This window comes from Cyprinus carpio, chromosome A15, assembly GCF_018340385.1.
Source record: "Cyprinus carpio isolate SPL01 chromosome A15, ASM1834038v1, whole genome shotgun sequence".
In the NCBI taxonomy this organism is placed as follows: Eukaryota; Metazoa; Chordata; class Actinopteri; order Cypriniformes; family Cyprinidae; genus Cyprinus; species Cyprinus carpio.
Window position 1 is genome coordinate 13,786,316 of NC_056586.1, and position 24,772 is coordinate 13,811,087.

Sequence of the window (24,772 nt, forward strand, 5' to 3'; positions counted from 1 at the left end):
TCACACATTATTTGATTAGTTAAATAAAATGAGCATAGTGAGTATTATTTGTTCTGAATTATCGCAGCCTTAGACACACAAAACTCTAAAGTGTGTAAAAAGCATGTCAATGCATGTATAGCCATTGGAAATTATGTTGTGCTTGTCGGTTTGTCACCTACAAAGCAATAAATAACACCTACCTACCCATTAAGGAACATTCTTAGAATCTTGACTTGTTATGAACAAATTTTCAGTCATCTGGTCTGTAATAATGTTATAATAATGCAAAATGATAAAATGTAATGCTCCCTTAACGTTTGCATAAAAAAACTTAAGAGAACATGCAGAAATAATGTTTTAAGAACCGGGGAACTTTAGCAAAACGTTCTTAGAACATTTTTGTTAGCTGGATACTCACTGTTTTGAGAAGTAAAACTAGTTAGTATTGCTTAAAATCCATAGTCTAGGTTTTCAACCATTCTAACTCCAAGGTTCCCATTGTTTGAGCCAATATTTAAATTTCTACAGTCAGTTTGAAAAATCTGGGTGTGGAAAGAAAATTCCAGTAGTTGGACGGCAAATCATGTTTTAACAATTAGACCAAATTTATTGTGGGTTTAATTAAGTTGAATAATTGCAAACAATGTTGAAGCCACCTTGGAAATAATTCCTACTTTCTGAGGACACATCCTAAGCATTTAGTTTTTCAAGGAGAATTTCATATGAAAGCCATGTTGTTTTCCAGGACATTCAAATCAAACAACACTAGAATGATACTGTATAGTAAAGTAGATCACAGATAAGATAAAGGATGTGTTTTCTAGCAGGTTTTATTAGTTTAGACAGTGCAGAGGAGGAGCTTCAGGACAGACCTATAACCGCCCATCAGGGCTTCAGCAGATGTAACACATGGGGAACAAGCTCAAAGTTTGAATTTCCTGACACATGCTGCGTGTGTTGCGCTTTCCAGAACATTTTCCAGCAAGGACGCTCTAAAGCAAGGATATTATTTGTCGAGACTGAGATCCAGACAGCCGAAAGATGCACCGGACCTTCCTTTTAATGTGTCTGCTCACCGTATCACTGATGAATCAAGGTAACAGAAAATATATATATAACATATTTTTTAGAACGTTCGCATACATCATTTTAGATCGTATCTTTTTACATTTACAGTGAGATAGATCTGTTTAATGTGTCTTTGATTAATATATTCTTTGAGTTATTGTGAGTTTTGTTGCACGTTATGTTATAGAGGAGAAGAGGGGCGCAGCTTCTTTTGTTGTAATTCTTTCCAAAGCCTTTAATTTGTTAGACTTATGATTTTCTATCTTTATCAGTAACAAAATATGCCTCATCGGTGGTTTTCTCCGTACAAACGTAAAATTTATTTCCATACGGGCTCTTTGTCCCCACCCCTCCTTTTATACCTTTTACTTGCACCTGTTTCGCTAGTAAGAAAAAAAATTATGATATTGTGCTGCACAAATTAAACCTTGATGCTTTGGTTGTTAAAAGTAATTAATAATTGATTTACATCTACATCTGCCTCTCTGTGTGAATTGATTGAAATGGTTTTCATAGCGATATATCGTAAGTGCAATATTAGCATATTCAGGTGATAAAATAAAGGACACAAAAGAGGGGCTAGTAAACCTCATACCAGCCCGTCTATCAATGCAACTTTAAAGAGACTCATTCACCTTTTGGGCTGGAAGAGCAGAAGCATAATGCTATGTGTCATGTGCTGAAAAGATTGTTGGGTTGGAAGTCAAACTTAAACGTGTTGTGATTTGTGACCGTCTTGTAATTCTTTAAACCAGTGCTGGACAAGCTTGATTTTACTAATTAAAATAAAAATGTGTATTTTAATATTTTAAAATATTTCAACATTTTATTACTGTTCAATGCAACTAGTTTTCTATCCTGCTAATTAGTCACATTTACACACATGGTTATCCTGTGATATGTATTTTTTAGTAGGTAATGATGTTTCATTTGTGCATGTGGCTGTTTGTCTTTGGCTTGAGAGCCAAACTGAGTTTACAACTAGTAGTTAAGTGTTTAGTGCTGCTCTGTTTTTTGTTCTCTCTCCTCCCCTCCCCCCAAACACACCATCTGCAATGTCACACCCGGTATGACTAGTTTATCTGGTGGGTTTCTTTCGGTTTGCTTCAAAAAAAAAAAAAAAAAAAAATCCTATTTCACCTTTTCCCCTTGAGAAGTCTGCCCTTCATTGATGAACATTGCTTTGATGACAAATATTGCTGTTTATGCTAGTCTGAGTTCAGATTTTTTTTATAGTGCAAAAATGTTTCCAGGCACCTTAGCATTTTTTATGGCTTTTGTTTGCAGATGTAATTAGCATACTTTTGTTATTGTGTGAAATGCTCCACTTCTTATTCCCTCCTTTATGGGTATATGTTTGATGATACTGAATTTTTTTTTCTAATTTCAATTTCAAATTTTACAGCCAGAAATCTTGCTTGTAATCATGATTGGCTAATGGTATTACTCACGGAGTAAACTGAGATTATGTAAAGAGAAATGTATTAATGTTTTTTTATTCAAATGTGAATCATCCACTTAGAGTTACCTGTCTGCCCTGCTGAACCATCTAAATCTATTTTATAGTCCCATTACAAAAGAAAGCAAATATAGCTCAACAAAAGTCTGTTTGCTTAGATTAGAATGACTTATCCATTCAAACATTTATTAATATGCTTCCCTCGGTGAAAGTACTACTGTGGAAATATAAATACTATTGTCGTCCTCTAGCTTGTACTCTTTTCTTTACTGCAGAAGCATAACTTTTTCACAGTGGCCTTCATAGGAACCAGTTTATGTGTCATCAGACAAGACAAGAGAGCAATTGTCTGGTCTAGAGAGGGGAGACACATTGTTTTACAACAGGATAGGCGTGTGTGTGCTTAGCACTGGCACTCTTGACTTGCAGAAATGCATCCATTGAGATGCATGAAGTCGCCCATGGCTCTCTGTAACCTCCAGTGCACTTGCTTGGATTTACCCTGCATGCATTTTGGGACAAAAAGTCAGGTTGTTTCACTCTTGTTATGTGGCTTTTCCAAGACCTCCTCTGGACCCCTGCTGACTATATTGTTCAGCAGGTTTTCTTTAACTAATGCATGTACGATTGCGACATCTCCTGTGGACTCTTCATTTGTAATTAAATTCAAAGGTATACTCCCCACCGAGAGGCTGTTATCTCGACCCAACTCCTTTACATGCCCTGCATTTGAAAAAGACATTGTGTTACCATATGAATTACTGCAGCACATACTTCTGTTCCAGTCATGCTTTTTAAAAGCGCCACTGAGACTGAAATTTTGAATTGTGTGTATTGCAAGAGATGTGTGTTAACCCCACTGAGGGTGACAGTGTGACTGAATTTGACTTGCAAATATCTATTTACCTCTATCTGCTGTCTCCAACCTGAAAACTTCTGTTTTGAGTTTGAGTAATTTTGTTAGAGAACTTTTGTTGCTTCTTTTGCAGTGCTTTGTTTTTATAGTAGCAGCTGAGAGGAAGCATCTGTGCTGTATATGTTTAATTGAAAGCTCTTAAACCCACACTGTTTGCGGGAGTCAGGAAATGAAACTAGCCATTACAATAAAGCCCCCCCCCCCCCACCTTTCATTATCTCTGGTAAGGTGAGGCCATAGGCAGAATTCTGAATCATTTTTACTCCTGCCCCTTCACTTCTGCTTGTTTCTTTGTCACATTTACATCTAAAGAACCCCCTTTGAGGCTTAACTTGAGAGATTATTGAAGTCGTATTGAAATGTGTTGATTTTCTATTGCACAATGCAGAAGTGCTCTAACATCATTGGTTTCAGCCACATGATCCACATTGTTTTGTGATGTTAACGCACAACTTCTGAATCAGTTAAATGGAACTGCATGTAACCAGACCTAAAAGCAACCATCTGTGCTTGACCTCTAGTTTGATTCCTCGAAAGTAGTTAGGTCAGATCAATTTGTGCTACTATTGTAAAATTCCAAAAATGTTATGAAGCCCCCAGAGGAGAACAAATACAGGTTTTCAGAGCTGCTTCAAACAAGCAGACACGGCTGCTATGTTGAGCAGCAGAATTATGTAGCTTTATTAAACCATAATGTTATATATATGTGAAAAAGTGTGGGTCTCATTTTGGCTCCCTTAGCTGGATGTTTTGACAGTAGGTCTTCTGCAACAAAAAATTAAGTTTGTACCTCACATGCTGATGTTGTGTGCATTTTGAGTTGTTTACTTTAGTCTATAACTGTCTCTTTAGAAATTATACAAAGACATCCACAGTAGGATATCTCTGTATAGCATGTTGGTGGAGTGAAAATGGAGATTGTGTGCACTGTGGTGCTCATTTAGGATGTAACGATTAACCGCAAGCCAGTCAAAAATCGATTCAAATATGTGACGATTCAAATCAGTTAAGATGGCAAACAAATCGCGATACAATTAGAGTATGAGTTTATATGAATGCATCTCTGAGGGGAACTGACTATCTTTAGAAAAGTTTACGTGGTATTTTCTTTTCATCTTGCCTCTGAACAATGCATATTACTCCACCCCAAAATGAAAATGTTGTCATTAATCACTTACCCCCATGTCGTTCCAAATCCTTAAAAGCTTTGTTCGTCTTCGGAACACAATTTAATATATTTTGGATGTAAAAACGGGAGGCCTGTGACTGTACCATAGACTGCCAAGTAAATTACACTGTCAAGGTCCAATAAAAAGTATGAAAGACGTCATCAGAATAGTCCATATGCCATCAGTGGTTCAACCGTAACGTTAGGAAATGACGAGAATACTTTTTGTACACAAAGAAAACAAAATAGCAACTTTATTCAACAATTCCTTTGTCAACGGTCCCAGTGTAACTTACTTGGCAGTCTATGGGACAGTCACAGGCCTCCCGGTTTTCATCCAAAATATCTTAAATTGTGTTCCGAAGACGAACGACGAAGAAAACAAAAATAACGACTTTATTCAACAATTCAACATGACAAAATTTTCCTTTTGGGGTGGAGTATACCTTTAAAGTAGTGTTAATAAGCGCAGCTCTGCTTTGTTTACAGCGGTAACCCAGGAAACACTGTATCATTGCTGTTCATAAGCGCCACCTGCTGTCAGAGAGTGAATCTGCGTCTCATTCAGCTCGTCTGCTGTTTCGTCCAGATATGTTTTATGTAGTATAGTTTCACAAAACTAAAGTCAGACCATTCTGTTTTGTGCTTCCAATTTCTAAATTATACACTCTAATTTAGATTAAAAACTACATGTATGCCTCATCTTTGTTTGGATCATTATGAAAATTCAGTGGTTGCCTCAGAGAGCACAGACAAAGCCTTAGTTTGTTCATATTAAGAGATTTCTTGTTTGATTTGGGTTACAGAAGTAAAGTGGGTTGCAAAGAGCAATTCACGCTGAATTTAAAAACAAACATCTTTCAGTCCAAAAGTCAGTTGTTTAATGACACCCACTATAACGTGACACGGGATAACACATACTGATAGTAAAAAGGCTGGCGCTTTGATTGTTTCCTTTTCACTGCACTTCTGTCTCTTTCACATAATCCTTTGACATCGTAACTTTGAAGTCGGCTTTAGAAAAGGAGAATAAACTTAGCTTTAGTTTTCTTTCTTTCGTGGGAACTTTGATGTCATCTGCTTTGAGCTGGCATGCCTGCACAAGTCACAGCGAACCGCAACCGCACCTGTCCCAGATGTCTGTGCTCTCTGTCAACACGAGAGCCATACCTGGTGGCTTTCCAAAATGGCACAGATTTCTAGTGTTGTTGTCAACATCAGCATTGTTTAAATAAATTTGAGGTTTAAGTAACATCAAGGAGCATCGGGGTTAATTAGGGTATTGTGGCTTCCACTTCCTGAGTATGTGGGTCAGTTAAAGTTATACGTTTACGATGATGATGACTTTCATCTAAAGAATGTCTTTTCCATGCCAACAGCTAATAGGATCTTGTCCTCTCTATTGTAAGAGAGAAAGGGTCTCTGCTCTGGTAGTTCATCAACAAATACCATTATTCTATTTAATGTATTGTTTAAAATGTTACTTTCATGAAGTTCCTTCAAAGTTTGCTGCATATAAATTGCATTTAAGCTCTTCTCTAGGTAGCTTTCTGCAGATGTAGACCCCTAGGCTACAGGAATCGTGAAGCAGGAGACAGTTAAGGACCCTTGTGACCTTTTTTACAGACCAGGCCTGTCCCTGAACTACACAGGAATGTGAAACAGATGTACTCTCTTGTATCACAGCATCATAGTGGAGAAAAAAATAGAGATCCGGCTAATTAGTAGTGATATACTATCATGTCAGAGAGTTTTAAACCTGACATAATTCATGAGAGTTAATCACTAAGATAGAAAAGGCCTTGAGCTTGTACTCCTTAAGTTCCGCTGTCTGCAGAGGGGAGTTAACAATTGCATATCACACACCCACCAGCCATGCTTTCTGAAATCAATATTTGCTCTGCTTTTGTTTACACAGCCAAAGGTGGTCTGTATACGGGGCCAAATTGTTATGGGCCCTCTAACAATGTGGGAGGTGGCCCTTTCAGAGCCAAGCCCGTAGAAAGAGCTTATTTAACTCTCAATACAAGCTCGCTGACCTCTGTGTTTTGGCACCAAATTTGATTGGTATCTCAGTGGCTGCAAGCAAACGCTGATGTTATGAATAGAAGGGGCCCTGCAGGATCCTGTGGAATGCAAATGCATGAAGCCCTGAGGCATCTGGGAGCAGGGAGATAAAGGCACTGTCTCTGTCTATGCAAAAATATGAGACACCTCGCTGTCTTGTGAAATGCTTTGAGAATATATGTTCAACAGAACAACTTTGATGTTAGGAGTGTTGTTAATCAAAGACCACACGAAGATTCTGAGTCTAATTGCTTGAACATAAATTGTGAAGATCTGAAGTCAAGACTCTTTGACTGCCACAACATGCTCATTAGTTTTACATTTTAAAGTGTCTGTTCATTTTACACAGAGTATCATGCATATCTAAGTACCTTTATGCCTTGGTTAACTAGATGAACTTGGCGACTTGCTGCAACAGTTTTGACCTAAATTTCTTAATTGTTAGCAGGTTGTAACTCATAACTTTCTTATATGTGCTATCTAATAATTTATTCAAAAATACATTGACACCTCTTTTATGATTGGCATGTTTTTAATGTCTGAATTAAAATTCATTTTGGGGGCATACAGTTAAATGTTTTGATGTCATAATAAAGGAAAAAAAGCCTCAATAAAAGAGTAGATTTGTAGTAATTAGTAATTTAAAAAATATATATTTTAGAGAAAATACTTAACTGATTACAGATTATTAATATTTGAAAAAATATTAAAGTTATGAAAAAAACGAAACATGAAAGATAATCAGATAATTTTACCTTTTTATGAGAAACCAAGGTTAATTCTGATTGTAAAATGTCATGTGGTGCAACTTCATATAATAAAACTCTATTTATGAATTAATAATTTAATATTTTAAATAATGCTTTTACTTAAATATTTTAAAACTTAAACAATGATTTAATTATGTGCCTTTGTTTTCAAGATCTAAGGAAGATGTCTATTTAATAGTTTCACCACATGAAATTTAGGAGTTTTTTTTTTTTTTTTTTTTTTTGGAAACCACCATGAATACAAAAAGTACATTAAGAACTTTGCATATGTTTTATACTACATTTTAAAAGATTTTGCCTTTCTTTTATTATGGACACTTATAGACTTACATTCTGCAGCTGCAGCAGAATGAACTCTGTCAAAACCTTCAGCTAGTAAATTGATTTTGGGGTTAATGGACCTCCACTGAAACTGTTTGACTATTTTGTTTATAGTTCTCTGATAGTTTAATAGCTGCCCACGAATGGGGTCTGTTGGTGAATCCTCTGTGTCAGTATTTAATCTGCCATGATTTGCTGTCTGACACAGACATTCTTTAAGGTCCCCGGGGGCCCCTGCAATCAAATACATAATTTAGAACTTAATGGATGTGATTTCTGAGTGCACTTATCACTTATGAGTCCAACCTGCTTGATGAGTTTTGTTTTGAGAGCAATTTCAGACCCGTCGTAGACTTAATTTATGGCATTTTCAAGGAAACCTAATGGCTCCTGCAGGTTGGAGTGAGTAAAGGAGGACATTTGGTGTAATAAGGCAGGCTCTAAATCAATTCCTGGGATGTCTGTGTTTCCGGGATATTCACCATTGTGGCGGGCTGTCACACAATCACTTAACCGACTCATCCTCAGGTTAATGGTTTGCGAACATCCTCTCTGCCTGTGAGAGCCGTTTTGAACCAATTCACCCTTTATATTCCTTTGAGCCCTCTGTGGTATTCGGTTTGTCTGGTAACAAAATGAGTTGTTGTTGAAAAATTACCACAATTTTCAGTCGAAATTTGAATATTTCTTTATAATTGTCAGGTAAACCATCAGATATAAGGTAAGATCCATAAGTCTGAAACCACAATTAAATTTGTTACAATTTAATTATATTTTTCCTCAATTATATTATGAATTTTTCATGGTTATATTATTATTATTAGAGGCCAAGCACCACAGCTTGCTAGGCACTTATTGTATCCGTCCTTCTTCTTCTTCCGCCCATAGAACCCCTTGTGGGAAAATTGTGAAATTTGGCACACTGATAGAGGACAGACTCATCATTAACCACAGCAAATTTGATGTCTCTAACTCATACTTTTTAGCACCACCACTTGTCCAAAATTTCTCTCATGTTTATGGTAACAACTTTTTAACCGTAAGTTCTAGAAGAAAAAATCCTTGGAAAATCCTTGGCTCATGCCGAGTCAAATGGACACAAAAATGTAAAAATCGTAAGGTCTAGTTTTTTCAGTATTTTTAATAGTTTGAAAAACCTTCTTTTTCGAACTCGTCCTAGACAGTTTGTCTGATTTTCACCAAAATTGGCTCAGATCATCTTAAGACCATGCTGGCAAAAAGTTATGGAATTTAAGCGTATTAGACTAACCGTTATCAAATAACGTGCAAACGAATTTGACGAAGAGCAAGTAAAAATGGATGTGAGGCTGTATCTTCACAATGGTTTGGCATATTGAGAACCAACTTGGTGTGTGTTAACACAAGCATGACCTGAGGCTACCTGCTGTGTAACCAACTTGGTGTGTGTTGATTATAGCTTGAGATTGGGTTTGCTGATGTGTTTTACAATTTTTGTCTCAGTAGATTCAGGGCAACATGCCAAGATGATATTCATGCCAACATGATATTCAGTTGTCCCATATCAGCCATTTTGGCCCATCAGCCATTTTGAAATTTGTACAAAAATACTATATTTTATGAATCCATTAGCATATCGTTACGAAACTTAGTATGGGTCATCAGCACAATGCTCGTTTCAAGCCAGTGCCACCTAGTGGTAAAATCAAATTCACATGCTTATAACTTTGGGTGTGGTCTAATTATTTTTCCCTTTTTAGACTCCCGAATCCTTGCCGAGTCTAGCGATACCAAACATGCCAGGTTTTGCCTTACGGTTTGTGCAACGTTGCATTTTAGTGCTTAAAAAACATTTGCCAATATCTTAGAAACCGTTACTCCGATCGACACAAAACCACCATTGGAAATTTTCGAAAACATAGCATGGTGGATAAACATTAATGTCCAATTGCCAAAATTTTCATAGTAAGTGGCAAAAAAATGCAAACAAAGTCGGCCATCCGTCATTTTTTCCTCTTCTCGTATATATAATGTCTATAACTCCAAAACAAAATGACAGTGTTGATCCTGCATGTTGTCATCTGCGATCATGACAACCGTAACATGAAGCTTCTTCGTAACATGAAGCTTCTTCTCCCACTTGCATTATGATCTGTGAAGTGTGAACCCTCGCTTTGAGTTACCCACCATATTTATTTTAAAATCTTTTATATATCCCTCCATGTAATATTTTTAATTCCCACTTGAATGGTGGCCCTTCTGTGTCCTAAATGTTCAAAAACATTGTGGGACAAGGATTTCACACTGACAGCTGTCATTGTAAGACCGTTTGTTTGTCCGAGGGAGCAACAGTAACTAAGGGGGACAGGGCTTACTAATAGGTGAATTGCTGCTTGCAGCTATATTTATTATTATTTTTAAAATTTAATTAATTAAATTTATTTATTTTCCCCCATAAAAATCTCAGTAAAAACCTCAATTTCAGATTTACATTTTTTATTTTTTTTGTTAGATTTTTTTTTTAATTTTCAAAATCCAAAAACTTTTACAGGTTTAAATTAGATTTTAAATTCTCAATTTTCAGTGTGGTCTCAGCCCAACAAGACCGCCAGCACTGTTTTCACTGAGCATTGCTCTTAAGAGTGTAAAAACACTTGAAAGCCCTGTAGTCCATATGCTTTCAACAAATGATCTGGTACCACGCCGCTGGCTGTGGGATGTTTTCCATCAAGAGTGTTTCCAGTAGAGAGTTTTAACAACAGGTGCATGAAGAAGCTTCTGCAGCAGCACCTGTTCATGAAACAAAGAGCAGGCAGAGGCATGAGGGGGTTGGGAGGGCAGTGTCATTTGTTTACTTCACCTGGTGCTGGTTTGGAAGTTCTGAAGGCACGCTGACACTCGATCCTTTTCTCTTTTAGTATGTCAGGCGGCGTCTGTGTGCTTTCTTGCTACTACTACTGCTCCAGTGTCACCAGCAAGACAGCATGTTATGAATCATGTGAAAAACAGACAGCTGTTAGACAGAAATCTTATGGGGTAGATCATCCAGTTGGGTCCAGAAATATTCTGTTACATTGAAGGAATAATATACAGCCAGTTGGTGACAAAATTATGGCTCATTAAGCTCTTGTTTCATTCTGAAGGGGTTTATTTCTTGATGTTCTCACTTAATATATGGCTACTTGCCAAATAAACGGACATAAAATCTTGTTTTGAGTTGAAATTTATTTTGTTTGGAGAAAAAAGTTGATGCAGTAGTTACCAGATACAATGGTGAACTTTTAGTGGCCATGAATGATGTATTCCAAAGAATACTTGTAATGATCCATATTGTTAGCATGTATGTTAACTTCCAAAATGACCATCCAGGTGATGCAAAGAGGATGAGCAGTTTTTAACATTTACATCTTTGCACTTGTATGTCCTCCTTTTTGTAAACATGTCCAGGAACTAAATCCAGTTTTATGAGTCCTTACAGGTAAAGGGATATTAACAGGACCATGCTTCATTGATTACAGTGAGCTTTGGCTTTGAGCACATTCTGTTCTCTCCCAGTGGGCTCATCTGACCCTTAATGAACCTGTGCACTGAGAAGTGTTTTTAGTATGTGTTTTGTTTTTCTGGACCGGAGATGGAAGATTATAAAGAAACACAAGTTGCTTATTACAGATTAATTTTGGGTTTAGGACAAACTTTAAAAGAGAAATGTAATTGTTGTCCTCAACAGTGATGTTATTGACAACTAAAATGATTAAAAATAATTGAATTGTTAATTGAAATAAAGCTGATATAAAATAAGTAGTAATATAAGAGAACCTACTAAAAATTGACAAGAACATAAAATTTACTAAAACTTAAAGGGATACTCCACCCAAAAATGAAAATGTTGTCATTAATCATTTACCCCCATGTCGTTCCAAACCCTTAAAAGCTTCGTTCGTCTTTGGAACACAATTTAAGATATTTTGGATGAAAACCTGGAGGCTTGAGACTGTCTCATAGACTGCCAAGTAAATAGCAGTGTCAAAGTCCATAAAACGTATGAAAGTCATTGTCAGAATATTTAATCTGCCATCAGACGTGCAATCTGGGTTATATGAAGTGACGGGAACACTTTTTGTAAGCGAAGAAAACAAAAATAATGACTTTATTCAATAATTCCTTTTATGGACCTTGACACTGTTATTTATTTGGCAGTCTATGGGACAGTCTCAAGCCTCCAGGTTTTCATCCAAAATATCTTAAATTGAGTTCTGAAGACGAACTAAACTTTTACGGGTCTGGAACGACATGGGGGTAAGTGATTAATGTCAATTTTTTCATCTTGGGGTGGAGTATCCCTTTAAGATGAAAACAGAAAATATAACCACTAATTCAAAATATGATTAAATACTATAATATATAATGGATAGTAAAATTATATACTGTGTCACTATTTGGAGAATTATTGTTTACTTATACAAAATGCTAGAAATAGCTCTATAATCATCATTGACAGAAATGCTAGCTAATTCTTTTGCAGCTTATAGTTATATATATATAATAGTTATATATATATAATTTTTTTTTTTTTTTTTCATTAAACATGTCACAACAGCCAGAGATTTCTGTTTTTAAAATCCAAAACAGGTTGGTTCAGTCAAGCATTAGGCTAAGTTTCTTGATACGTTTCGGTGGAATTTTGATGAAATGATTCAGTTTTGTGTGTCAATCTTATCTCATACTACAATAATCAGACATTCTATTGAGAGTTATCCTTCCCAACTGTTGACGTCCCCTTTCTCAGAAGTGCAGCCGTGACACAACAACCAGTTTAACTGGCTTTGGTGTTTGTCTAGAGATTGGATTGAGAGCCTTTTTTGAAATTTGAATATTTAGTTTTTAAGGTGAAGCTCATGTCAAACTAATGAGTCATGATTGAAAAAGCATAAAAATAATTTGTCCATCAAATGCAGTTTCATTTCGCAGCTGTAGCATCAAAAATAAGACTGCCACAGAAAATGGTAGCTTTTTTCTCCCTAAAAGCACCTATTTAAAAAAATCTAGATTAAAAATGTATGAACTCGAGTTTATTTTCATTACCTGTCCATAACATTAAACTGTATCACAAATACTACATTTCTTTTAGTATTTAGTGACTGTTTATCAGTAAAGTACAGACTCTTGTACTTAAACAAACATGAGTACTTGGAATTTGAATATCAAATCAGCCTGCAAATCAGCCAGGCAAAATTGATAATTCAAATAATATTAAAATATTGAGGGTCAGAATAAAAAGCTACTGCAAACACCCTCTTAAGTTTCAATCAAAAATGTAATTGCAAAAACAAACCTATAACAATATGTTGTGAATATGTACACACGTATTCAAAAATGTTTACTTTAGGTTTTGTCTGCTATTTATCGCATGTTACCTTTACAGGATGTTTTCACAAACACATTGTATTTACAGTGATTGTTTTTTATTGTGCATTTTAGTGATTGGTTTGGAAACTCTCACCAGCAAGTATGGAGACACCATTGAAATCCCATGCAACAAAGGGCAACTCAAGGAAACAGATGTCACATTAGTTAAATGGAAATATGTAAGTTCACTCTTTTTATTTATTTTTGGTCATTTTAAACCAGCAGCGTGAAATTTGACCAGAATTTGAAAAAATTGCAACTATTTCCAAACAGGTTTCCCCAAAACTACTGCCACTTCTCCCTCTGCTATTGTTCAGACAAACTACTCTAATTCCTAGCTAAATGGCTAGAACCCCAAAAAATTGGCTGAACTGTTTTGAGAGCACAACAGAAACACGGTGTTTACACTTAAATGTAAATATCATTGTATAAATGTTGTAATTGTCTTTGTTAAACATGCTTTTTTTTTGCACAAAAGGAAGGTGGCAACATACTGGTGAAACAACTGGATCAGAATGCCACTATTTCACCTGATGTCAATTACAAGAACAGAGTCAGCATTAAAAAAGATTTCAGCCTTGTCATCACACAAGTGACCATGACCGACCAGAGAACCTTCACCTGCATGGTGGTGGAGAAAGATGACATTTTAGAGTACCCTGTTCAAGTGACCATTTACAGTAAGCATTGTACACAATAGCACTGACCAAAAGCGTAGAATGTTTTCATAGTTGGATGCATTTATGAACTACTTTCTTCAATGGTTCCCTCTGTTTTGTTTTTATAGAGGTTCCATCACAACCTCAGATTACAAACTTAACGACTGCAATGGCAGTTGGCAAACCGACTATGGTAGGTTGTGTAAAAATGTATTTATGGTTTATATATCATATAGACACAAACAGGAGAACAGAATGAAATGTTACAGCATGAATATGCATTAAAATCTCAACAAATTCTTATAGGATGCACCAATTCCTCTCATAATATTTGCATTAATAATTCAATTTATTTTTTGCAACTGTTTTTTTTTTTTTTTTTTTTTTGCCTTATCAGTTAGCACAGTGTCGTACTGAAGGTGCCAGTCCAGCTGCCAACATCACGTGGTTCAAGAATAAAACTCCTCTTATGACTGATAGAGCAGGTAAAGTGAAATGTAGTGGAAGTTATAGTTCTTTCAATTATTTGCCATCATTTACTCACACTCCGTTCGTTCCAAATCTGTATGACAAAAGAAAAGGAGACTGCTTTCTAAGCTCTTTTCCATGAAATTGCTAAAAACTTTAACGAAAACTTTCAGAAAGATGAAAAAGCACCATATTAATATCATAAAAGTGGTTCAGATGTTCTCCATCTGTGTTCCAATGAGAAAAAGTCATATTGGTTTGGAACAGCGTGAGAGTTAGTTACAAATGATCAAAGAGATTTGTATTCTTTGGTACTATATTTCCCTTTATTTTCGTTTTCTTTTTCTGTTGATTACAGCCATTAAAATCAACACAAATGTGGATGTTGATAAAGAGACAAGACTATCCACAACAACTTCAACCCTTGAGTATACAGCAGTGAAGGAAGACATTGATGCCAAGTTCACCTGTCAGGTTCAACACATCCAGTCTGCTAACATGGATTCCTCACCTCTTGTCTTCACTGTGAACTGTACGTTTCTTTCTTATACTGCTTTATAGAAATTCTTTACATTAACTTTGTTCCTGTTTGGGCCATTTTAGCAAGTTTTGAATACTAACACTTTCACTTTCCTCCATAATTCTTCTTGTCTAGACTTTGATTAGAGAATGTGTTTTTTAATGTTATGTTGTTGATGGTATTTTGTTGGGTTATTCATAATAATTCCATCTCTTTCCATCTGAAGTAGCCATGAGAAAGGGGCCTTATCAGAATCAAATGGCTCGTTGAATTTGTCCAAATACGATCTGTAATTTGGTCTTTCAGGAGCAGGGCATTTAGATGTTGAATGGGTTTTTGTCTTGCCTCTTGCTGTTATAGTGAAGGTACTAGCCCCACTGCTAACTCTCAAAAGCAGTTCTCACCATGAAAGCGCTCTCAAAGCTTCAACTCTTGAGCTGAAGGGCCTCTTCTGGCTCATAAGGAGCTTTTCTGAAGTGCCCTTATCTGCATGGGCTCTGGCAAGGCTTCTCTGTGCTGCCCTCCCTGCTTTACACATACCCTTACTCCACAGATCCTACTGAGAAGGTCGATCTCCAAGTTGTGTCCCAGGGTCCTTTTAAGGAAGGCGACAATGTGACCCTCAAATGCACAGCAGACGGAAACCCTCCACCCTCTAGCTACAGCTTCTACATCAACGTAAGTCTGCTGTGTAACTCACTTTGCTCTCCGTTCCTTCGCCTTCAGTCAGAGAAATGATGGCGGCTTTTCTACTTTAACCACTGCTAAATTCTCCTTTTTTATCTGTAGGGAGAGAAAAAGACTGTGGACTCCAACATCTACACCTTGACCAATGTCACCCGAGAGAACACTGGAGATTACAAATGTTCACTAGTGGACAACGAGGATATTGTGGCTTCTGTACCCATCACAGTGGAATGTAAGGAAATACTCCAGAAGTGGGATTTTTTTTTTGGACATTACTTACATGACTAATATCTCTCTTTCTCTGTCCTCAAAGATCTTGATGTGGTCCTTAGCACCACTGGTAAAATTGTTAAGAAACTCGGTGAGAGCTTGGAGGTGACTGTAGATGTTAAAGCTTCAGGAGCGGCACAAACTTCTTGGAAAAAGGTAGAAAATAAAAGTTTCTTTATAAAATATATGGTATTTGAAAACTATGGCATTCATGATTGCTCGTCCCTATTAAAAATGAATCCTTTTATTAATTTCTAGTTATTGAAATGCTGAAACTCTCTTTTAGGGCAATGCCAAGCTGAATAGCCTTTCCAAGTTTGACAAGTTGACATACTCAGACTCAGGCATGTACGAGTGTGTTGTTTCCATGGCTGGCCTCAAGAAAACGCGAACATTTGAATTAGTCGTTGAAGGTAAGTTTGCAGTGCATTTCGTATATAATTTAATGAAGTTGAATTTTTAACTGCTTTAACACAGTTCAAAAAGACCAGACCATTGTAAATCTGAGAAAAGGTTTGGACAAACATTTTTGATAGCTGATGGCTTGAGTGTTTTCGCAGGTCCTCCAGTCATTAAGAACCTGATCAAGGAGCGTGGTGAAGGCATGGCCAAGGTCCTGAAATGTGTGGCTGAAGGCTCTCCAAAACCCACAGTACAGTGGAGTGTCAATGGCACAAGTGTAAGTCTGAACTATCTGCAACATTATGAAGTACTCTACCTTTAAAAAGTTATTTTTAATGCTTTTTTAATTTCTCTTATGCTCACCAAGGCTGCATGTATTTGATCAAAAGTAAAGTAAAAACAGTAATATTGTGCAGCATTATTACAATTTAAAATAACTGTTTTCTGTTTTAATATATTTTTAAAAATCTATTCCTGTGATGCAAAGCTGAATTATCAGCTGTCATTACTCCAGTCTATTTTTTTTTTGAATGCATGATCGCTTTTTAGTTTCACTATCACTTTCGAGATTTGCGATCGCCATACTCTTTTTATACTATGGAGCGGCAGTACTTACCACACATTTCACAATTTTTTATGTTTGTCAGTGGTACTGAGGATCTGCAAATCATTCTCCATCATCACTAGTCATCTCTCCTTATACCGTGTCTACACCGGACACGAATGTTGTGTGGTGCAGCGCCACATCAGCTAAAGACTGTCTACACTGGAAGCGACAAAGCGACCATTGAAAATCATTTTAAATTTGTGTCAGCACGTCATAAATAGAACCCGGCAGCAGTTTACTGTCAGGGATTTGTGGTGTCGTGTCACATCCAGTGTAGACAGCATCACTAATTATTCTGAGTTATATTGACGGATCTATATATAATGAATCTCTATTATAGATCAGTGGTTATATAGTATTTTGTCGTGTCGCACCGCACCTCTCGCCTCCAATGTAGACATGGTGTTAGGAATCTTTAGTCATTTTTCCCTTACAAGGATTCACGCCTCGGGCATACCCCCTAACTCCACTCCCCTTGTTTATTAGTATATAATATAGATTTATGCTGTAAAATATTAAATTAAATGTCTAATACTAATAGGGGAGAGTGGGGTAAGATTAGCCAATTTTTACTTACAGTTTGTGGTTATGTGGTTATGGAGATATGGAAAAATGGTACAATGAAAGTATCTATCTTATCCAAATGAAAGTATTCTTATCATTTTAAATGATCAGAATGTATCTATGACAAAGGGTTCTAAAAATATGGCTTCTTATAAAAAGTGTTCCCATGGCTCAGATTGCAGAGTTTTGGGGTAAGTTGACCCGAGTCGAGTCAGTGGGTAAGATGAACCATCTGGGTGTAAAATGACCATCTGACTGAATCTGATTCAAACCCATGTGAAATAAATAATTTCGTAAAAATAATTACAAACTAATTTAATAATTTATTTTTACAGACAGTCATTTTTATTTTTTTTTAGTTATATTTAACAAAACTAATGAAGTTTAAATTTTTTTTTTTAATTTTTTTGCATCTCTGAAACAATATGTTGAACTCCAAAGTTGTAGCCTTCCAAAAAACAGACTAAATAGAGTCTTTTGGCCATTAGTGACTACAGATGGATATATACTTATATATATATTATATATATATATATATATATATATATATATATATACTATATATATATATATATATTTTTTTTTTTTTTTTTTTTTTTTTTTTTTGCTATGTTTTCATAGCGATATCTGGCAACACTGCTAGAACTTAAACTGATAGTAATCAAAAGAGCCCACAGACATGTTATTGCTGACAGGATACCACATACGGTAAGGCAAACTATAAAAAAACATCATGATATTATCTGTCATAAACGCTATCAACGCTATCAAAACAGTAGCATTTAACACTAGTGCAGAGATCTGTAGAACAAGTATGTTACGTCTATGCTATTTCATATTATAGTTAAATTTTCACAAATTCGTGCCAAAAAGATTCATAAGGGCACTAGACAAAGTTATCATCTATATAGCAATGGTTATTAATGAAAACTACATGTATAACAGTAATAGGCATATGTATTGCTGAATGAATAATAAACGACTGATACAATTATATACCCCTAACCTAAAGTAATGGTGCAATGTGATATAATTTAACAATGCTCATTCGTCCAAAACAGAGAAAACATATTTTACAAACATCTACATATCTGTCTCTTTTAAAGTGTTTAGTGTATAAAATGAGTGAGATTATTATAGCACAATTCTCACCCAGACCACACTCATTTTCACACCCTGGCTACGGCCGTGGTGCCTTCCATTCCCCCAGTGTGTTTCTCCTTTTCACAGTCTGGCAGAAATTATGCGTGGTTCCAAAATACATGGTCACATGATGGTAAAAGTGTACAGATGCCAAGATGCAGGGGGTGGGTCAACTTACCCACTGGCTCAGCTTACCCCACTCTCCACTACTTCCATTGAAGATGAGATAGAAGCAGGCTCAGAGAGTGAGGGAGAGCCCACTCTAATCAAAATAACTACAATAAAGTCAATTATTACAGCTGTCTTCTCTTTTAACTGTATATTTGTAACAACTGGATAATTTGTATTAACAAGCACCCACCCTCCTTGTGCCCCTTTTTTGGTTTGGGCCACTGCCCCTTAAAATGTCTGTGCACGGCCCTGTTCAAATGATTACATAACAGTTTTGAAATTGAGATTTATGTATTTTTATTGTCATAGATTTCTTTCATTTTATCAAACAGAATGAAATGTTTTAGAATTAAACAAATCGCCTAATACACCACAAAACACATATCACAGAATTCATCAAATCCATGCCAATGCTAATACCTAATGACTTTCTGGAGCAGGATGATGATGATTATGTCACTAGGGAGCTGGCTTGTATTAGTTAAAAGGATTTTAATAAAAGACTAATAGGATATAAAGTGAAACTAAGGACAGGAAAAACCTATGAAATTCTTACCAATGAAAATGATATTCCCAAGAAAGGATGTTTTGTTTGGACCAAAAAAAAAAAAAAACACCTGTAATATTTTGTGTTCATAAAAAAAGAAAAAACAGGCCATTTGCCAGGTGTTCATGTTATTCAGTGCATATCACCTGGGGACAAAGCAAAACAAAAATGCAAATCACCGGAGGACAAAGCAAAAATGGCAGTATTTTTTTATTTTTATTTTTTTAAATGGAGTGGAATAATTTATGTACTCTTGTGATTTGTAATGCTGAGATAAAAGTAAACTAACATGATTTACATCTTAAAATTAAGTATTTTTGTGTATTAACCAAGCGTATTGTGTAACAGTCTGCTCTTTTACATATAAATATGAAAGGACTTTCTTTGGCTTTTTAAGTATTTTTTATTTTTTATTTATTTTTTTAATTAAAACCTGATACTGAGCCTTCCATAAAGCTTTTGTTATAGCTTTTTATTTTATTTTTTTTGAGCATCTGAACTCTTATTGAATTCACCTTCCATGGTTTATTGCTGCTTTCAATAGTGAAAGAACCTGATAGAGTAAAACTCTGTCGAATGAGCAGGCAGATTATTTGAGCTGATAAAGATTTTCTCACAGAGACAACATACACGTAGGTTGTTAAACAAAACAAGCTATATTACCCATATCGTTTAAAGCACTAGGATGAAGTCACCATTCAAACACACCAAACGACTAGTGTGCTTGGGTGTGTACAGAGGAAGCTATTAAAATGATGAGGCTTTTACATACTTCCTGTATCATGTGGTTTTGTATTGGTACAAATTGAACTGTCATTGCAAATCCTCAGATGTCAAAAGTGCATTACCTCATTGCCTGTGTGCAGTCTGCCGTCTCTTCTAAGCACACGCTTCTCTAAAAGAAAATTTACTTGTGCACAGAGTAATATTGCTCTCTAGTGGTGGTTATATTCCTTTACAAAAAAGCTTGTACTTGGTAAATCATTGTTTTAAATATGCCACATCATAATTGCCATGAATACACTGGTATTGTTTAAGTCTGATGTCATTTAATAGATGTTACATGCTGTAATTGCAGGCTGAGAGTGCTTATGAGCATGGCAAAGTCACATACAGCATCACTATCGTTCCAAATGGCAATCTCACTGTGTCCTGCACAGCCTCCAATGTCTTGGGCTCTGACATTAAGAGCATTGATGTGTCAGCACGTAAGTGTAACTTCTTTCCACTCTCTTATCTGACTTCTGAACCCTCATGCATCACAAGATTTTTCTGTTAAGTTGTTTAGAAGTTTAAAATCATTAAGACAAAACTGTTACAGAACAAAATATTTGTTATTGCAAATGTAGTCGGCATCTGAAAAGATGTATATTATATATAAATTCAAGTCACATCCCACTAAGATCATGATTATTTGTTTTAAATTTATTTTGCATCAAAAAATAATAATGGTAAGACTTTGCAAATGAGGTGCTGTTAGTTAATGCATGAACTAAAATGAACCAACAGTGACTAATTTATGTTACAGTATTTACTTACACTTGTTGATGATAGTTAATAATAATAAAAAAAAATGTTAATTGTTAAAATAAAAAACATACTTTTTAATTTTAGTAATATGTTAGTAAATGTTAAAATTAACATTTAAGATTAATAAATGGTTTATTTTTGTTAGTTTGTTAGTTATCGTTGTTCGATCATGCTAACTAATGTTAAATTAAACCTTTTTGTAAATTTTTACTATACTAAATATAATAATACAGTAGCTATGTTGGCCTTAATAGATTTAAGATTTAATACAATTTAAAAAAAAAAATAGTAATAATTATAAGTTTTGTCTAAATGATTTGGTTGGCATTACCTTCCAAGCTTTGGTAATATAACATGACAACATAACAATACAACATTAAACTCTTGTACCTTTATTTGAGGTCACCTTTGCTTCTCTTCTTCTGTTCTGTTTGTCGGGATGCTGGTCTGTTCTCTGACTCTGAACACATGCTTTCACTTTACATGACTGAAATCTTTCGGCTAACCCTGGACAAATGTGTCCATCATTCCGTTTTGTTATTAGTTTTTATATATTTTCTCCAGTTCTGTATGCAATGGGCTTTTCATTCCATGAGAATTCAAAACAAATGGAACTTAATATGACTTTATATCTGATTACAGTTGTTGAGGACGTGACAATGGACAAACAAGGTAAGACACTGAACTGTTATACAATCAGGTCTGATCTGTGTAAGGCTTTGCATTACACAGTTAGAGGGGACAGTGTCTTTACTCATCAATTTAATAAATGCTTAGTGTGCACAGGATAGAAGAATATGTCGGTATTTTTTTAGAAAACTAAATCAAAGGTGCTGAGATGCCCAGCATCCTGACAAGTATTGTAATTGGCCATCAGTGTCTTGTTAGCGTTTTAGTTATTAAATGGTTTATTTAAGTACTCATCCAGTTGTCCATGTCCTATTCTGAATGTTTTATCTCTGTGTTTCTTAAGCAGATCAAAAAGATGAGTACAGTGACCAGACGCCGCTGGCTGTTGGGATAGTTGTTGGTCTGATGCTGGCAGTTGTCGCCATAGGACTGGCCTACTGGCTGTATATGAAGAAGTCCAGGTACTGACATAATATCCACTTCTCATTAAAGGGATACTCCTCTCCAAAATGAAAATTTTGTCATTAATCACTTACCCCCATGTCATTCCAAACCCGTAAAAGCTTAGTTCGTCTTCAGAACACCAACTTAAGATATTTTGGATGAAATCCGGGAGGCCTGTGACTGTCCCATAGACTGCCAGTAAATAACAGTGCCAAGGTCCATAAAAGGTATAACAGTCGTCATCAGGTCTTCCAAGGTGCCATATATGAGGTATGGGAACACTTTTTATCGAAGTCAACGACGAAAAAGACAGAATACTCCTCCTTTGTCAACGGTCTCCCTCTGTGTCTCTCCATTTCACTGTATGTGCAATCATCCGCGCCACAAGGATGCACTATTTCTACGTGAAGCTTTGATTTGAAAGAAACAGGGTGCATCCTTGTGGTGCGGATGACACAGAAGGCAGCATTCGCTTGCAAAAAGCCCTTCGCTTCATATAACCCAGATTGCATCCTGATGGCAGATGGAGTATCTGACGACACTTTCATACCTTTTATGGACCTTGACACTGCTATTTACTTGGCAGATGGAACAGTGTGACAGGCCTCCCTTTCCAAAATATCTTAATTGTGTTCTGAAGATGAACGGAGCTTTTACAGGTTTGGAACGACATGAAGTGATTAATGACAAAATTTTCATTTTGGGGTAGAGTATCCCTTTAAGCAGTAAAGATAATACCATTCATCACATTTTGCACATTTGCACTATGCTTCTGTAATTCAGATTTGTTCAAAGTGGGATATTATGTAACACTTTATCTGGATGTAGGCAAGGATCCTGGAAAACTGGAGAAAAGGAAGATGGTTCAGTGGAAGAGAGCAAAAAACTAGAGGAGAGTCAAAACCAAAAAGCTGATGTGTAATGTCAAAGGAGCCATTCAGGGTGAGACAAGAAAAGATTTCTGAAACCAACTGAATTAATGTGAATATTACTGTTTAGTAGTAGTAGTATTGTATATAAATTTTTATAGACATTCAGGTCATATATATATTTTTAAATATTTTATTATACGCAATTTATCATTCAACTAAACTGTTTTATGTTATGTGTCTTGTCTTTCCTTAGGATTCATTTGAATGTAATCCCTTTTTCCACGAGAAGGAGTGAAAAATTTGTGAAATCTGTGAAAAATAATCAGAAGCTGTAATGGAGGACCCGAGTAGCTGTGTCAGTTACAAATCCACCATCATTTTTTAATGTGTCTGTGCCTCCCCTATGCTAGGGATTTAATTAATATTGTATGTTGTAAAGTATGTGAATCTTTTGCATTCTGAATAAGCCTGTTCAGAAACCTGTGTCTGTAAAGTGTTCATTCATATTGCTGGGTTTCATATTTGATCCGTCTGGAAAAAGCCCTATTGTGTTTTGTTTGATTTTTTGTGTCCCAGCTATTTAGTTAATGCAAATTTCGTTTGCAGTTTGACATGGTAGAAAAACTGAACTACACATAGTACCTAATCTGTGGCATGATGTGAAGCATGATATTCACGTTTATACAGAGCACTTGGCTAGTTTTAAAGTCAGTCAGTGAGCAAATTTCTATGACAATATTGTACTTATTGGGATTTAGAAGACCATTATTTAACACAATTTAGACCTTACACGCATTTTAATAAAGACTTTAACCTATTTGAAGTTAAAATGTCTAAAGAGGACAAATGACATAATTTGTCATTTCTAAAGTAAGAAGTTATTGCAGACCAGTGCTTGTTTAATGAAAACTATGCCCTTTGCTTGGATTACCATACAGATTTCAAAATCAGCTCTCAGTAATGTATATTGACACTCCTTCTTTTCTCAGATTATCACCTGTTTTCATGTGTTCTTTAATATTTCATTGTTTCACTGCAGAATTGTATGTAATCTGGTTTAAGCATTACTTGTAAATATAGTAAACTTCTTTTTATTGTTTTTTGTTTTATTTATATTGTTGAGTTTTAGCTAAATGCCAGTATTTTGACATTACATTAGCTAGGTTTAGTCTAATTTTCCTGAATATATACCTCTGTTGCTGTTGAATGGTACAGTACAATTAATGGTATTTACTTGCAGATTTTAAATTCAAGCTTTCAGCTTTCAGTTTGCATAGTGGTTGCTGCATTTCCACACTTCGGTGCATTGTACCTGCATTTAAAAAAAATCCGCTGTCAAAACCAAAGAGGTTGCATGCATTGATTGGCCATGCAAGTATTGTACATACTTAACATTGTTTTGTACTCTTAGTTCCAATAAAGTGTACATATTTAGAAAATATTTTTTTTGTGTGCTCAGTTATACTGCAGTTTTACACTGTTTCTGAAAAGTTGTTTGTGCTCACCAAGTATGCATTTATTTAATCAAAAAATGCAGTAAAAATAGGAATATTGTGAAATACTGCTTCAGTTTAAAATAACTGTTTTCTATTTTAAAATAATAGAATTATTATGTTATTTATTCCTGTGATGTAAAGCTGAATTTTCAACGGCCATTACTCCAGTCTTCAGTGTCACATGATCTTTCAAAATTCATTCTAATCAGATTTGTTGCTTAAGAAATATTTCTTATTATTATTGATGTTGAAAACCAATTTTGCTGCTTCGTAAAAGAAAATGTTTCTTAAATTCTGTAAAGATTTTTAATGTCTAACCATACATGATTGTAATAATCCAAAAATGTAGATGTCTTTGAAAACACTACAAGTAGTGAAAGAATTAATAATTTTGATAAATATATTATTAAACACCATGCTAATTTTATTGTGCATTGTTACAAAATTCATAATAAAAAAAATAGACAATAAAAAGGAAAGGACTTCTTGGTTAAAGAAGAAATAGAAACTGTTGGGTACCTTAAATGAATTGTTCCATGCCCTCAGGATCATACGCATCCCATAATAATGATCCCATAAAAAGCACTGGAGATAATCCAAATCCAATCTCATATGAAAAGTTAAGG

General features: G+C 35.4%; 1 protein-coding gene across 2 annotated transcripts; it reads left to right on the forward strand.

Annotated features, from left to right (window-relative positions):
- Positions 1–866: 866 nt before the first annotated feature.
- Positions 867–23,980, forward strand: LOC109112445 (CD166 antigen homolog A-like). 2 transcript variants are annotated; one of them, XM_042771098.1, is made up of 16 exons: positions 867–1,078; positions 13,209–13,315; positions 13,615–13,816; positions 13,924–13,988; positions 14,193–14,280; positions 14,622–14,795; positions 15,337–15,461; positions 15,573–15,702; positions 15,784–15,896; positions 16,027–16,153; positions 16,301–16,419; positions 20,253–20,382; positions 21,347–21,376; positions 21,678–21,795; positions 22,607–22,720; positions 22,904–23,980. In XM_042771098.1, exons 1-15 carry the CDS (start codon positions 1,024–1,026, stop codon positions 22,698–22,700), a joined length of 1,677 nt encoding a protein of 558 aa, XP_042627032.1. In that variant the 5' UTR covers positions 867–1,023; the 3' UTR covers positions 22,701–22,720; positions 22,904–23,980. The 2 variants fall into 2 exon arrangements, with proteins under 2 accessions (XP_042627032.1, XP_042627034.1); XM_042771100.1 differs by having other exon boundaries at positions 21,681–21,795.
- The last annotated feature ends 792 nt before the right edge of the window (positions 23,981–24,772 follow it).